This window comes from Monodon monoceros, unplaced genomic scaffold (assembly GCF_005190385.1).
Source record: "Monodon monoceros isolate NGI ecotype Baffin Bay Population unplaced genomic scaffold, NGI_Narwhal_1 Super_Scaffold_18, whole genome shotgun sequence".
Taxonomy (NCBI): Eukaryota; Metazoa; Chordata; class Mammalia; order Artiodactyla; family Monodontidae; genus Monodon; species Monodon monoceros.
In genome coordinates, this window is record NW_021703774.1 from 166,304,443 (window position 1) to 166,318,102 (window position 13,660).

Below are 13,660 nucleotides of genomic sequence, written 5' to 3' on the forward strand. Positions count from 1 at the left end.
TGAGAGTCCGCCTGCCGATGCAGGGGAAACGGGTTCATGCCCCGGTCCAGGAAGATCCCACATGCCACAGAGCGGCTGGGCCCGTGAGCCATGGCCGCTGAGCCTGCGCGTCCGGAGCCTGTGCTCCGCAACGGGAGAGGCCACAACAGTGAGAGGCCCGCGTACCGCAAAATTTAAAAAAAAAAAGTAGAGCCAGCAGTGTTTGCAGGTGTGGGGGTGGGGCAGATGAGCAGCTGGAAGGTGGGGTCACTGACTCTCGAGGTGAGGAAGGCTCTGGGAGGGACTGATTTGGAGGCATTTTAAACTTCAGATGCCCATCGGGTGGACGTGGAGAGTCGGCTAGGCTGTGGGTAGTCTTGAGTTCCCGGAGGTCTGTGTGGAGATGGAGGTGCAGAGGTGGGCATCCAGCTCCAAGGTGGTGAGACAAGCCCTGAGGCAGATCAGGCTCAGCCTTGGAGCGCCAGCCACTGTCCCGGTTGTGGGCATATGGCCAGGTCTAGTTCACCAAGGGAGAGGTCCCTCAGGGTGCTAAGTGGGCTGACAAGCCAGGGAGCCCATGGCCAAAGGATGAGCAGCTTCACCAGGCATGGGGTTCAGGGGACACACCCTGGAAGAGGGGGGCCTGGAGCTGAGTCTTGCTTCTTCAGCATCGTCGTTGTATTTCTTTGTTCCACCTGAAAATTTGGGCTTGCTGTGTGAGGCAGCTGTTGCCCAGCAGCCTGTGGAAGGCTGGAATCATTTCCAGTCCATGCCCAGGCCAGGCTTTCCCAGGATGTGGTACCTCCAGGTCGCCCTGCTGGCTCCCACCTGCATTCCTGGGGCTCCGTAGGAGGCCTGGGGGTCTTCAGCTGAAGAGGAGTCCCGGGTGTCAGGGCACAGGGCTTTCCTTTTTTTTCTCTTCTCGGTATAAAACTTCAAGGTCTTCTGAGTTTCTCCACACATTTCTGTCCTGTGTCTGATCATTTGCTTAAATAAGATCCTTATGGTGTGACGGTTTGCCAGCAGCACTGTTTGAAACCTGTTAGCTGAAACAAAAAGCATTCTCTGAGAGAAATGAAAGGCCTGACTTTTGAAATCTAAGCGTTCCTGTCCATCTGTCTTTTTTCAAATGGCCTCCATTTAAGCTCTTAAAATGTGTTCTGAGTGCCCCTTCCACTCAGGATATTCTGGGTAATGTTATGATCTTTCCCCCAGCTACAGTTACCCCGGCTCCAGGACTAACGGCTTGAAACGCTGTCGTCTGTGAGCAGGGAGAGATATGTCTTGAAAATTCCAGACCCCCAGTCTTCAAGAGAGATCGGCTCTTATGTCTAATCAGGTCGCCTTTAAATGAAAGCCAGTAGGGGTGGGACTTCCAGGCCCCCAGGACAGCAATGGCCGTGTAGCCGTGGAAACGGAAGTCAGAGACCTCAGAGTGTGCTGAGGAGAGTCTTGGGGTCTTGAGGAGCCGCAGGGCAGGTGGGGAGTTTAGATTCTCCGGCTCAGATTCCTCTGCACTCCCCTCGGTGAGTGGAGGTGAGGTGCCAAGCGTAGTTTACAAATAAACAGTGGTGGTGACAGCACTCTGCAACTTCATCTTTGTCTCTGGATCTGGTAAGAGGTCTTCTTTGATTTTCTTTTTCTTTTTTTTTTTTTTAAATGCTTAGGTGTCCCTCAGCAGAAAAAGCAGAAAGTTGCTCCATCTCTGTTGGTTTGGAGGAACACCTGCAGGAGTGCCGTGTGTCCTTTCCTCCCCACCCCGCGCTGGAAGGCTTCAGCCTACGAGCTGTGTGTTGGGTGCCGGGGTGCGAGGGCAGACTGCACACGCTTCTGCCTGGAGCGCTCTCGTTGTCAAGGGCAGGGATGTGACTGCTGCAGGAACCGACATCTGTGTGGGAGTGAGGGGACAGGCGGGGGCAGTGGTTACTTCTGCTTTGTGTCGGGTGCGAGATCGTTCACTCATTCCTCTGCCTGTTTTTTTCTCGTGAGCATGTGGTTGAGCACCAGGCACTGTTCCAGGTGCTGAGCAAATTAGTGGAGAGCAAGACAGACACAACTCTTGCCCTCTGGGAGCTAAGGTTCTAAAGTTGACCGTCTAAATGAATTCAAGTTCAGTAAAATTTAAAATTCGGTTCCTCAGTCACACAAGTACTCCGGAGCCACATGAAGCTAGTGGCTACCGTTTGGGACAGCGCAGATACAGAACATTTCTGTCGTCGGGGAAAGTTCTGTCGGGCAGCACTGTTGTGAGGGGTGAACGCAGCGATGATGGATGTGTCAGCCCTGCCCAGGGAGGGAGAGGCCTCGGGGAGCGTGAGAGGGTGCCCGGCGTTGGCTTCTCGCCTGCTTTTCTCGCCAGGTGGGGTCCTGGCTTGTCCAACAGCCCTTTGTTTGCTGTGGTCTGTGCGCAACCCAGTGTGACCACAAGAGCTGGCTGCTGGTCACAGGGCAGTGGGGAGTGTTTCAGCCCATTGCTGCGCAGTCTCTCCGGACACTGGTGAGCAAGGTGAGGGGCGGGTGTGGAAAGAAGGGTTTCCAAGCACCTTGTGCTTTGAGGCGGCCTGAGCAGCTGCTGCACGAGGCCCTTCTGGGGCGCCAAGCACAGCAACTCTTCCCCACTACGTTTGTGGGCCAGCAGCCAAGACAGCTGGGACCCCTGCCCGAGGGTGGCTGGGAGGAGAGGTCGCCCAGCTGACTTGACGTGGTCTGCTGAGGTAGGTGCCAGGCATCAGTTAACACGAAGAAAGATGTTTGTGCACAGAACTAGTTAAAACTGGGCTTCGGGAGGCAGTGAGGCCTTTCTTCCCTGACCAACAATCCTAAATCAGAAGGTTCTTTTCAGTCCTCAGTGATGTGAAGTGGTGTCGTCGGGGGGGGAGACGGGAGAGGCAGTGGGGTTTCTTACCGTGGACTTGTCAAGGTGTTTATGCCCCAGAATGTGAAGGACTTTGTCCGAATTCCGTATTGTCCTCTCCTCCTTTCTTTTACCCTCTCACCTTGTTTTTTTTTTTTCTTTGGCTGTGTTGGGTCTTTGTTGCTGCACACGGGCTTTCTCTAGTTGCAGCGAGCGGGGGCTACTCTTCGTTGCGTTGCGCGGGCTTCTCATTGCGGCGGCTTCTCTTGTTCCAGAGCACGGACTCTAGGCACACGGGCTCAGTAGTCGTGGCACGCGGGCTCAGTAGTTGTGGCGAGCGGGCTTAGTTGCTCTGCGGCATGTGGGATCTTCCCGGACCAGGGCTCGAACCCGTGTCCCCTGCATTGGCAGGCGGATTCTTAACCACTGAGCCACCAGGCAGGGCCCACCCCCCCCTCACCCCTCACCTTTTTAATTCTCTTTCTTTGAACCCCCAGCTCTGTGAACTCCACCTGCGGGAATTAATGAGTGGCTATTTCCCTTATAACCCCCCTGCCAGCATTCTCTGTGATTAAATGCTTTCCTGATGTGGCAAAATACATTTTAAAAAATGCAGCAAGACTTTGGGCTGGAAAAAGTGAGGCTGGTTCTCATTACTTCACAGTCTTCTTTGTGTGCACAGCCCTTGGAGGCTGGAAGGCCGTCCTCTGTTCATGGGGAGAACTCTGTCCCTCATGTTTTCTTACGTGTGGTCAGCCTTTCCCCATGGGGCTGGCTCTCTTGCTGCTTCCATAACTGACAGCTCTCTTCTTAATCCTTAATCGTGTAAGAAGATCTTTGAGGAGTAAGAGTTTCTCCAGAGCTGCCAGCAGGCCAGGGAGGAGAGAGGGGCCTCTATTGATCAAAACAATGGTGAGGACAAAGGAAAATTTTAAAAAGGGTGAGAAAGAAGTCCCATTTGTTGAGCACTTACTATATGCTCGTCTCTAATTTAGGCACTTGATGTATCAATACTTTTCTCCTGTGCTCCTCAAAGCAGCCCTGTGGGTAAATAGTAGCCTCAGTTTGCACATAAGGAAAGGGAGGCTCAGAGAAGTCAAGACACCTGTTGGAAATGCACAGCTGGTGAGAGTTGGAGCCTGGGGTTCATACCCAGGTCAGATGGAATCTGAGCCGTTGCTCTGCAAACCTTGAGAAAGCCGTGTCTATGCCCAGGGCCTGTGGATAATGGCTTTTCCTCTGACATTTCAGAAGCTGGGGCTTGGGCCGATGGCTCACTGGAATGATTCATGCGATATCCTTCTCCTTCTCCCCTCCAGGTCACCGTGGAGTAACAAGTATGACCCTCCTTTGGAAGATGGGGCCATGCCTTCTGCTCGGCTGAGGAAGCTGGAGGTGGAAGCCAACAATGCCTTTGACCAGTACCGAGACCTGTGAGTTACGGACTCCCTTTGCCCCGCAGCTCTTTTGATAGGTAGTTCATAGATGAAACGCGAGGCCAAGTCGTCTCCCTTAGACCTGCCACCTGGCTGGCCTAACTAGTAAAAGTTCTGAGCTCCCCCAGCAGGGCGCTGGGCCCGAGCGTGGTCATCGGGTCAGTCGTGAGAGGCTGCTGCTACCTTGCCCGGGCAGTACTCTGCATCGTGCCTCTCAGGAACAGCCAGTGCCATTGGGACGGCACCTCCCGTGTGCAAGACTCAGTGCCAGATATTTCATACACGTCATCTTAAATCCTTAAATCCTCACAAATGTGGTCACTGTTTTAGTCCCTATTTCCCAGATGAAGAAATCAAAGCTCAGAAAGATTAAGGTGTTTGTCCAAAAGGCAAGAGGCAGAGTGAGGAATCAAACCCGGCTCCGTCTGTCTCTAAAGGCCCCTCTGGTTTTCACTGCACTGCCTGCCCTGACTCTGTTCTTACCTGGAGCTCAGGGCACCTGCTTCCAGACCAGTCACCAGGGCGGGAGGAGTCGAGGTCCTTAAACAGTGGGCCTTGGGCAGCCACCTCTGAGCCAACATTTTGCTGACTCCCGAGTTTTTGGGGGCCTCAGCCTGCACTTTGGGAAGTGTTTTCGCTGCACCTGCTTTCTGCTTCCGTCCAGTCCCTCCACACCACCAGAAAGGTGACCACTTAATTAATCCGCCTTGCAAGGAAAGGCTCCAAAGCAGGTTATCCTCTGAAGCGTTTTTTCTTAATCCGTAGAATCTCATTTTAAATTAAGTTCTGTATTGAAAGTGTAACAAAACTGTAATACATGCAATGCTACCTCAGTACAAATTCAGTCATTTGGGGAGGGCGTGGCATACACTTCTGCAAAGGGCCAGATCGTAAACATTTTAGGCTTTACAGGCTACACAAGCCTCTATCACTTTTTCTTTGTTCTTTCTTTTTTATGTATATATTATCCTTTAAAAATGTAAAACCATCTTCTTGAGGCTTGAGGTAGGTGGGAATTGGCCTTCGGTCTACAGGGTGCCCTCCCTGACCTGACCTAGGATATAGGCAAGAAAATGGAAATGAGAGAAACGAAGCATCTGAACGGCTGAAACCACTGTCTGAAAGCTGGTGTTGTTACACTTCAAGAAGGAGTTTCAGGTCTCCATCTTGCAGACAGTTGGCGTGGTTTTCCAGTTTTTAGCAGATTTGATGTAACGCATATAATAAAGAATTTACTTTACAAGCTGGTTTGGGAGGAAAAGTGACACTTTTCAGTCTGACACACGGACAGACAAAAAGACCCACAACACACAAGCAGAAGCTCTGAGGAAACCATGAACAAATGGCCCTGAACATTTCGGTAGCTCCCGGATGCGTCAGTGTGTGACTCAGCTTTATCTGCAGTATCTGTCACGTGCCAGTAGTGTATATACATTATCTTTAATCCTTTTAAGAACCTCTGGGGGAGATGATTTTCCCGTTTTTTTTTTTTTTTACAGATGAGGAGATTGAGGTTCCCAGGGGCTAAATGACTCACCACAGGACACAGAGGCGAAGAGCTAGGACTTGAGTCCATATTTGCCTGAAGTTTCCACAACTTATTGATTTTCACCGTTAGAGTGAATTCACTGGTTAAAGGGTTCTTATGTCTAGAAATTTGCCCTGTGGTAGAATAGCTCCTCTTCCAGTGATGCTGAGAGATTTCCTCGTTGCTGTCACCTCTGGTTTATTTGTAGTTGGTCTTACCTGGCCATTTGGCAAGAAGCCTATCCAGCTGCTAAATAAGAATTCCCAAGTGGAATCAGTTTCCTGGGGTCATGATAATATTGATAATAAGATAGCAGCGGTAATAACAGCAGTCACCAGCCAGTGGCTGGGCGAGCACAGTGTTCACTGCCTCTCAGTCTTATCTGATCTTCACATCAGCCTGTGCAAGAGGATTGTTCCCATTTTACAAATGAGTTGACAGGTTCAGGGAGGTGAAGTCACTTGCCCAGCTTCACACAGCCAGTAACGTATTTCGCATGTTATGGTCCAGCATGAAACCGTCCTTATCCAACTCCAGAGTCCAACAGTTATCCATATACCTGACTGACGTTTGAGTGTTTGCTTGCCAAGCCCTGGGGCACTGGCCTTGAGTATGGAGGGCCACGTCCCTGCCTGTGCGGTGCGTCCACGGTGGGAGGACAAACAATAGAGTGACGCCCGGGCCAGAAAGGAGTGGTCTGGGCAGAGGGCTGCCTGTGCCGGCGGCTCCAAGGATCAGAACGAGGCTGGTACTGGTTTCTTAGAGGCTAAACATTTGGGCTGTGATTTCCCGAATAAAGCGATGCAGACGTGTTGGTGCCCTGTGCTGCCGCTTGGGCCCAGGCCCGGGGAAGAGGCCGGTGTCGTCTCTGACTCCCTTCTCCCTCCTGTCTCGCTGGTTCACGTGTATGATGACACGTGGTCAGTCTTAGACGTGTGCCTTCTGTGGGGTCTTGACTGGCCTAACATCGTGAGCCTTTCCCCATCACCATTAAAAAGTCTTCACTGTGATCCCCCAGTCCTTACAGCGACTCTGTAGGGTAAGTGGGAGTTACCTCATTTAACAGACGATGAAACCGACGCTCAGAGAAGTCCTCCAGTGGTTAATCCGCTAGGAAACGGCAGGAGCTGGGCTCGTACCCTAGGTCTGACTCTCTGCACCGCCTCCTGAGAAGGCTCCCCTGCCTGGGTGAGCGTCCACTTTGAAGGTGGCGTTAAGCCTTAATGACCCGTATTTCTCTGGGGCTCTGCATGGGCCTGCCCTCTCCTGTAAAGGTGAGCGGGGCTGCGGGGGGTTGGGGAGGGGGTGAAGGGACAGCTTCCTCCACCCAGTGGCGGATCTAACAGGGCAAGCCAGCCCCAGAGGTTCTGGGATGGTCTGTAGAGGTGGAATCCTGGCCCAGAGAATGCCATCTGTCCCCAGCGGCATCAGTGTGCGTTTCCGTGGGGGAGGAGAGAGTACAAGGCCTGCGGGTGGCGCCCACAGAGGAGGGCAGGAGGCCCTTCATGCCCTTGTATGTGAGGGGAGGCCCGGTTCTCCCTGTCTCAGCAACCTCAGGCCACCGGGCTGGCTAGAGCTGTCATTGGGCAACCAGAGTCAGCAGTTTCAAAGCACCCTGTGTTATCAGTGTCCTGAGGACGCCCCCTCCTGAGGCCGTACGTGAGGACCATTTTCCCAGCTGCACCACACTTGATGAGCCAACTCATTTCTGGTCTAATAATTACGAATGCAAGTCTCCTTTTTCTTTCCTTCCTTCCTTTCCCTTCCTCCTTCCCTGCCCCGTCCCTCCCAATACCTTGCTCACCTCTGGAAGTCCCCATCGTCAGAGTGCCCTGTGACTTGTTAGTGGCCATGTCAGTGACCTGGGCAGGGCCAGAGCCTGAGCTCTTCCCCCTGTGGTTCTGGAGCAGACGGAGATGAGCGAGGGGCTCGGAGGCCTTGAGCAGCACAGGCCGGTGGTCGCTCCAGGTTTTCTAGGGACCTGGACCAGATGGTTCGAAGGGAGGCAGGGGCAGTAGGTCATGCCTTCCTCTTTATGCTTCATCCCTGCCCCTCCGCAGTATAGACCTCTTCCCGCAGGAAGGAAGACTCCTTTGCTGTCTTCCCAGTGAAGGAAGCCACAGCGCTCCTCCATGGATTCTTCCACCTGCCTGCCTGTCACGTGGACACGTGGACTCAGGCAGCAGTTCCTCTGAGGGGAGGCTCCCCGACACTGCCTCACGTCCGCTGGCTCTGGTTGCCGAGTTGCTGCCCGAGCAGCCGGCAGGATGGCCCGTGTCCTGGGCTTGCCGAGGGGTGCCGGAGCCTCGGGCAGACCCAGCCCTGCCAGAAGGAAGAGAGGGTGATTGGAAGGACGCCGCCAGGAGAGGACGGGCACACCGTCGCTCCCAGGAGGGCTGGATGCGGACAGCTGCCGCTCCGGGGTGCCCCGCTCCAAAGTGGGGCTTGGCCTGTGCCCCCCGGGGGCTGAGCAGGCCCATCCCCTGTACTAGGCCCGACTTTAACTCCCCCCCCCCCCCCCCCCCCCCCCCCCCCCGGTGTTTGTGAATGCTGGGACCCTGCTGGATTGCAGAGTTACGACTGAGTTTGGCTTGTGCTCCGGCCTCTCGACCAGTCTCCACCTCAAATGACTGAAAGCTGCCAGACTCTGGCCCTCGGGCTTAGAATTAGAACCCCCTTGTGTTGCGGGAGCAGCTGTGCTGTAAGGAGCCTTTGGGGGCTCCTTGTTCCGCGACTCCTAGCAGGAAGGACCCTCGCCCTACACTGAGAAGGCCGCACTGAACTTAGCTCACAGAGGTTTGTTGGCTTCTGAAGGGCTGCAGGTTTGACAGAAGAAAAACGGGGAAGTCCCTGGCGGTCCAGTGGTTAGGTCTCTGCGCTCTCACTGCTGAGGGCCCGGCTTCAACCCCCTGGTTGGGGAACTAAAATCTCACAAGCTGTGTGGCACAGGGAAAAAAGGAAAAGAAAAAAAGAAGAAACAAAACAAAGAGGCCTAAGGTGCTCTTTCCTGCCACGTCCTCCTCCGGCGTGGACCTCTCCCCCTCCCCAACCGTTGGCTGTGCCTTAAGACTGAACCTGCAGCCACGGTAGTGAAGACAGCTTCCTGGTTCCGCTTCCTCCTGTGCTGGTCCTGGCCCGTCAGCCTTTTTCTTCCTCCTGATGTTCTCCTTAACACGATGAGTGGAAGGAGACCTCGGGGAGCGTGGAGCCAGCTGAGATGCGATCCAGACTGGGCGAAGGGGGCTTCTCTCTGCCGTGAGAGAGAAAAGCTTCTTCCCCAGCATCCCGAGGGAAAGCCTTGGCTTCTGTCCTCGGGCTCTGGGCTTTGATCCCTGGGGCTGTAAAGGTTTTGACTTTGTAGGGAATTGGGATGTGGAACTGGTGTGGTCCGAGTGAGCGGCCAGGCCAGGGACACACTGACGAACAGGCCCTCTGGCTTGCAGCTCCGGTGGGGATGTGGCCCCCCTCTCTCCTGCCTGTGCACAGCATTTCTCCACATAGCTTAAAAGTGCCAGCAGTTTGGAGCACAACTCCTTTCCCAAGGTGGGCAAGTGGCGCGTAGGGGCCCAGGGAGGTGAGCTGTGTGTTCTGCATGATTCCTTTGAAGCCCCCCAGTTCCTGGCTTCCCCCCTGCTCCTCCCAGGTCCCTGCCACGTTCTCGCCCTCCCACCCTCCCGTCCCTCCCGCATTTACTGATTTCCTTCTTTGCCGTCACCAGTGACAGAAAGGGATTGTGGTGGTAACTTTTCCCCAAGAGAATAACTGTTAAGCAACCGTTGATAGCACAGCTCTGATCTTAGATTAAAAATTGTCCATTTGCCGAAAATGCTCAGGAGATGACAGGCAGGTTTTGCTGGAGTGCTGGCACTGGGGGAAGTCCTGATCAACTCTCCAGTCATCTGGAACGTCATCACTTCTCTCCCCTCAAGCCCTCCCACCTTGGTCGCCGACATCCAGGCTACTCTCATTCTCTGCCAAGCCCCAAGATGGTTTCCTGGCTCTAATTCATGGGCTGGCTCAGTTAGCCCCTGGGGAAGAGGGAGAGGTCGCAGAAAGGGCCTCCTCCCGGGTGGCTGGCTCACAGGGTCACTGCTCTCTTGGCAGAGTTGTCTCTGCTTTCTCAGGCCTTAAGCCTGGGGTAGCTCGTCGGTCACAGGACCTCATCACGTGACCTAAGTGAGCCATCTTTCTTGGGAGAGACTTAGTAGAGGGTCAGCACTTGCAGCTGCCAGAGAAACATCTTATTTGTGGTGTGAGCCACCAGCTGGCTGCCATGAACCCCACGATCAGTGCTTTGCGTTTTCAGGTTCCCAGAGAAGATGGGAAACCTTCCCCACTCTGGCTTTCACCCTGGGTCCTCTGTCGGCCCAGGTTCTGTTGAGACCAGATGTTCTGACCGAAGGGGCTGGCACTGCTTTCTTTCAGAGATGATTGCTCCCATCTGTGCCAGGCATCTTGCCCCGCGCTCTGCGGTCCTTGGCTCTTGGCTTGCAGCAGATAATACCTTCGAACATGCGGTTGCAATTTATTGGCCTTATAAGTTAATTTTAGTGGGTGTGCAATTGATTGAAATCAAAGCTTAACGAAGGCCAGAGTCTAGGGGGTGGGGGAGCGGGGCGGGAAGGCATTTTGTGTTCTTCCTTTGCTTCGGGTCTGAGATAATCTTCAAAAGCCTTAATTAGGTTTCCTCATCAGCCCTTCTCGTCTGGAAGACGTTTACAGAGTGAAACAAGGCTGGCGTCCCTGTGGCAGCCCCAGAGCCTGCGAGCCTCTCCGGCAGCGGCCGGGCGCTGGCAGATGGGCCTTCCCGCGGCTCCCCGCCTCCTCTCCCCCGCTGGGACCGGGTCACAGTTGTGGCTGCTTCCGCTCCTTCCTTCCATTCTCTGCGCCTCTGTCACGTGACGTTTGAGCGACACCAGCCCAGCGAAGGCAGGGCATCCGTGTTCCTGTGCGGAGAAAGTTTGTTGCCTTGGTTTCTTGGGTCCTTGAAACTCCGTGTTCCCAGCTGCCGTCTCAGACCTCTCACCCTGGGCTCCCCGGGGCTGCCCCTTCCTGGGATGTGAGCATTGGGCCTGGAGAGTTTCAGTGTTTCAGTCCTGATGGGGATCGTAGGTGGCAGCGGGAGGCTTTCTGATGAAATGGAGGTAGCAGAAGTATGGGAAGCAGCTAACTGGTGGTCGGTGGGGACACCCTGGCAGCAGGCACAGACACGTCCCAGCAGAAGTCACTTTGTCCGCGTCAGGCTGCAGAGTGGGGGAGGGCCTGGGCTTTGAAAGAGACTTGGCCTTGATTCTCTGGTCTGCCCTTACTCACTGACTTGGGGCGAGTGGTCCGCTTTCTGGCCTCTGTTTCCTTATCTGTCAGCAAGGTGCCACTGCCCATCTTGGGGGGTGGGGGTGGGGGTGGGTGAGGGCAGTCAGTGAGGCGCTGTTCCCGAGGCTCACCTTGCACTCATGGCGCCCACTCACGCCTTCGAGTGTGACAGAATTATCCTCGTCCTGCAGCAGTGACCTGTGTGGATGTGTTTTTTATTGTGGCCGGGGGTTGGTTTTGGTGCAGACATGGCGAGGCAGCAGGCCGCATTAGGAGGCTTCGGGTTCTGGTGGGGCTCTGCCATAGACCGCAGCAAGACCTTGAGTAAATCTGTTTCAGAAATGGAGTGAAGTAGCTCCCGCCTGCGGTGACGGGAGAGAGTACTTAGGATGGAGCCACAAATGCCTCCCGAGAGCCTGCCCTGCTCCGAGCACTGCAGGTGCCATGGGGGTGGGTCAGGCGGGCCCCTTGGGCCCAGCAGGGGTGAGGAGGTACACAGGGGAAGAAGTGAACAAACGAACAAAGGACTCGCACCCTTTGGTAAGTGCTGAGAAGGACCAAAAACTGGGCGCTGCATCTATCGCAGTGGTCGGGGAGGAGCCGTGGGGTGACTGGAGCGGGGCGTCCCTGTCGCAGAGGAGCATCACCAGAGCAGGCCTGGCTGGCATCTGGGACCTTGGATTTGGGAGGTTTTGTTCCATTCCCTGATAGGAGCAGTCATGACGTGGAAACTGTCGCGCAAACGCTATGGTTTGTGCAGAACTGCAGCCTCCGTGCTGGAGTCTGGAGCTGCGGTGTGTGCCAGGCAGAGGAGCTCAGCAGTAAGAGCCCTGGGCACCGAGGCTCGGGGCGGGGCGGGGGGGGGGGCTCCCCGGGGACAGCACTTCACACGCCGTCCCGGCCCGTCGTCGCTGGGGAATTAGGCGCACCTCGTGTGACTCCCCGGGGCGGGGCAGGGGCAGTCTTGGAAGCCTGTACCCGGTTCCCTCCCTCGGCGGCTTGTGCCCTGTCTCCTTGGAATAACTCACGGCTGCAAGCACGACTCTTCTGAGTCCTGTGAGTCCTCCTAGCAAGTCGTGGAAGCTCGGGTGGTCGTGGGGAGCCATGCTCAGCCGTGTAACCTAGTGGGGAGGGGCTCACTGGTGTGGCCAGGGGACAGGAGCCATGCGGAGAGGTGCACGGGCCCTCGTCCGGCACAGGCCTGGGGTGTAGTCCTCAGCACCTGGGGCAGGGCCTGGAGGGTCCCAGGGTGCGTGGGACAGCTCTGGCTGTGCGTCCTTAGAGATCCCTCCAGAAGTCGTTTGGGGGCTGGGGTGCGAGACCTGACCCGGACTCCTCTTACTCTGGCTACTCGGTCCTCACCGCTCCCCCGCTAGTCTGGCTGAGCGACACCTGTGGGTTGAGGTTACCCTGTGTTTCCCACCACCAGAAACAGCCAGGCCCAGTTACCTTTGGTCTCCAGAGTCAGAACCCAGCCGGGAGATGGGTGGGAGCACTGAGCAGAGTAAGCGTGAGGTGATGGAATCGTTCAGGAAAGTTCTGGGGCAGGTGAGACCTGGACCATTGGGACTGGCCATCGGCCTGGCTGCCTGCCCCTTCACACAGGTCTGGGTGGCCCCCGCCGCGTGAACCTTTTCCCCCTTGCCCGGAGGTGGAGGGCCTCTCCCGTGTCTGAAGGTCTCCCGAGGGACCCTGCCACAGTGCCGCTTGCTACGCGTCCTGTGCCCCAGGGACCGCGTGGTAAAGGTGGGGAAGTCGTGCCTGGCTCTCAGCTTGTCGGCAGCATAATTAGTGTTTGGGTTTCCACCTACATTATTTGTATCTTCCGCGCATTTGGAGGGCCTCTGGGAACCCGCCCTGCCTGCTGTGGGCCTCCGGCTGCCAGTCTTGGGCCGGTGTGAGAGTGCTGGAGGCAGCTAAGGGGGAAGCCAAGGTCGCCTCAGCTGCGCTGTTTTGATGGAGTGGGAGACGCGTGGAGAGACGCCCTGTCTACTTTGGGGTGAGTTGGGTCGAGTCGCTTCCTGCTCTCGTGGTATAAGTTTCAGCTGCTCTGAGTCCTGCTCTGAAGCAGGGGCGTTTCCTGCGGTTCCCAGAGCCCGTGCACGCAGGGTCCAGACAGGCCACTCGTTGCCCCCCAGCCTGGAGGCCAGTGATGGTGCGTCCACGTGGGTCCCCTTCGCCAGGCTTCTGAGGCCGTGCCCAGGGTCTGCTTGCCTTGGCACGCGCTGTCTGCTTTTCATCTGCTGGAAGAAAGTTAAATGGAAAACAGGAGCATGCAGAAGACAAGCTCATTTACAAACATGATCCCCGACTCAGCATCAAGGACTCTGGTTCCTCCAGGATTCCTGGGTTCTGTCACCGCACGGCAGCCAGTCACGCTTCGGGTTATGTGGCTGCACGTGTTGGGGTGAAGCGAGGACCGGCTTCCTCCGGTGGCGGCGCTCCCTGGTCCTGCCGGGCACCTGTGCTTCCAGGGAAGCTGCTTCGTGCGAGTGTCGAGGGCGGGTGGTCTTCCGGCCGTTGTCGAGGGCGGGTGGTCTTCCGGCCGTT

General features: G+C 55.8%; 1 protein-coding gene across 2 annotated transcripts in view; it reads left to right on the plus strand.

The window, feature by feature from the left end:
- CAPZB (capping actin protein of muscle Z-line subunit beta) overlaps positions 1 to 13,660 on the plus strand; it is a 138,418-nt gene that overhangs the window by 98,491 nt on the left and 26,267 nt on the right. For both annotated transcript variants that reach the window (XM_029228913.1, XM_029228914.1), the window contains exon 4: positions 4,153 to 4,266. In XM_029228913.1, the coding sequence (XP_029084746.1) occupies positions 4,153 to 4,266 (114 nt within the window). The remainder of the gene's footprint in view (positions 1 to 4,152; positions 4,267 to 13,660) is intronic.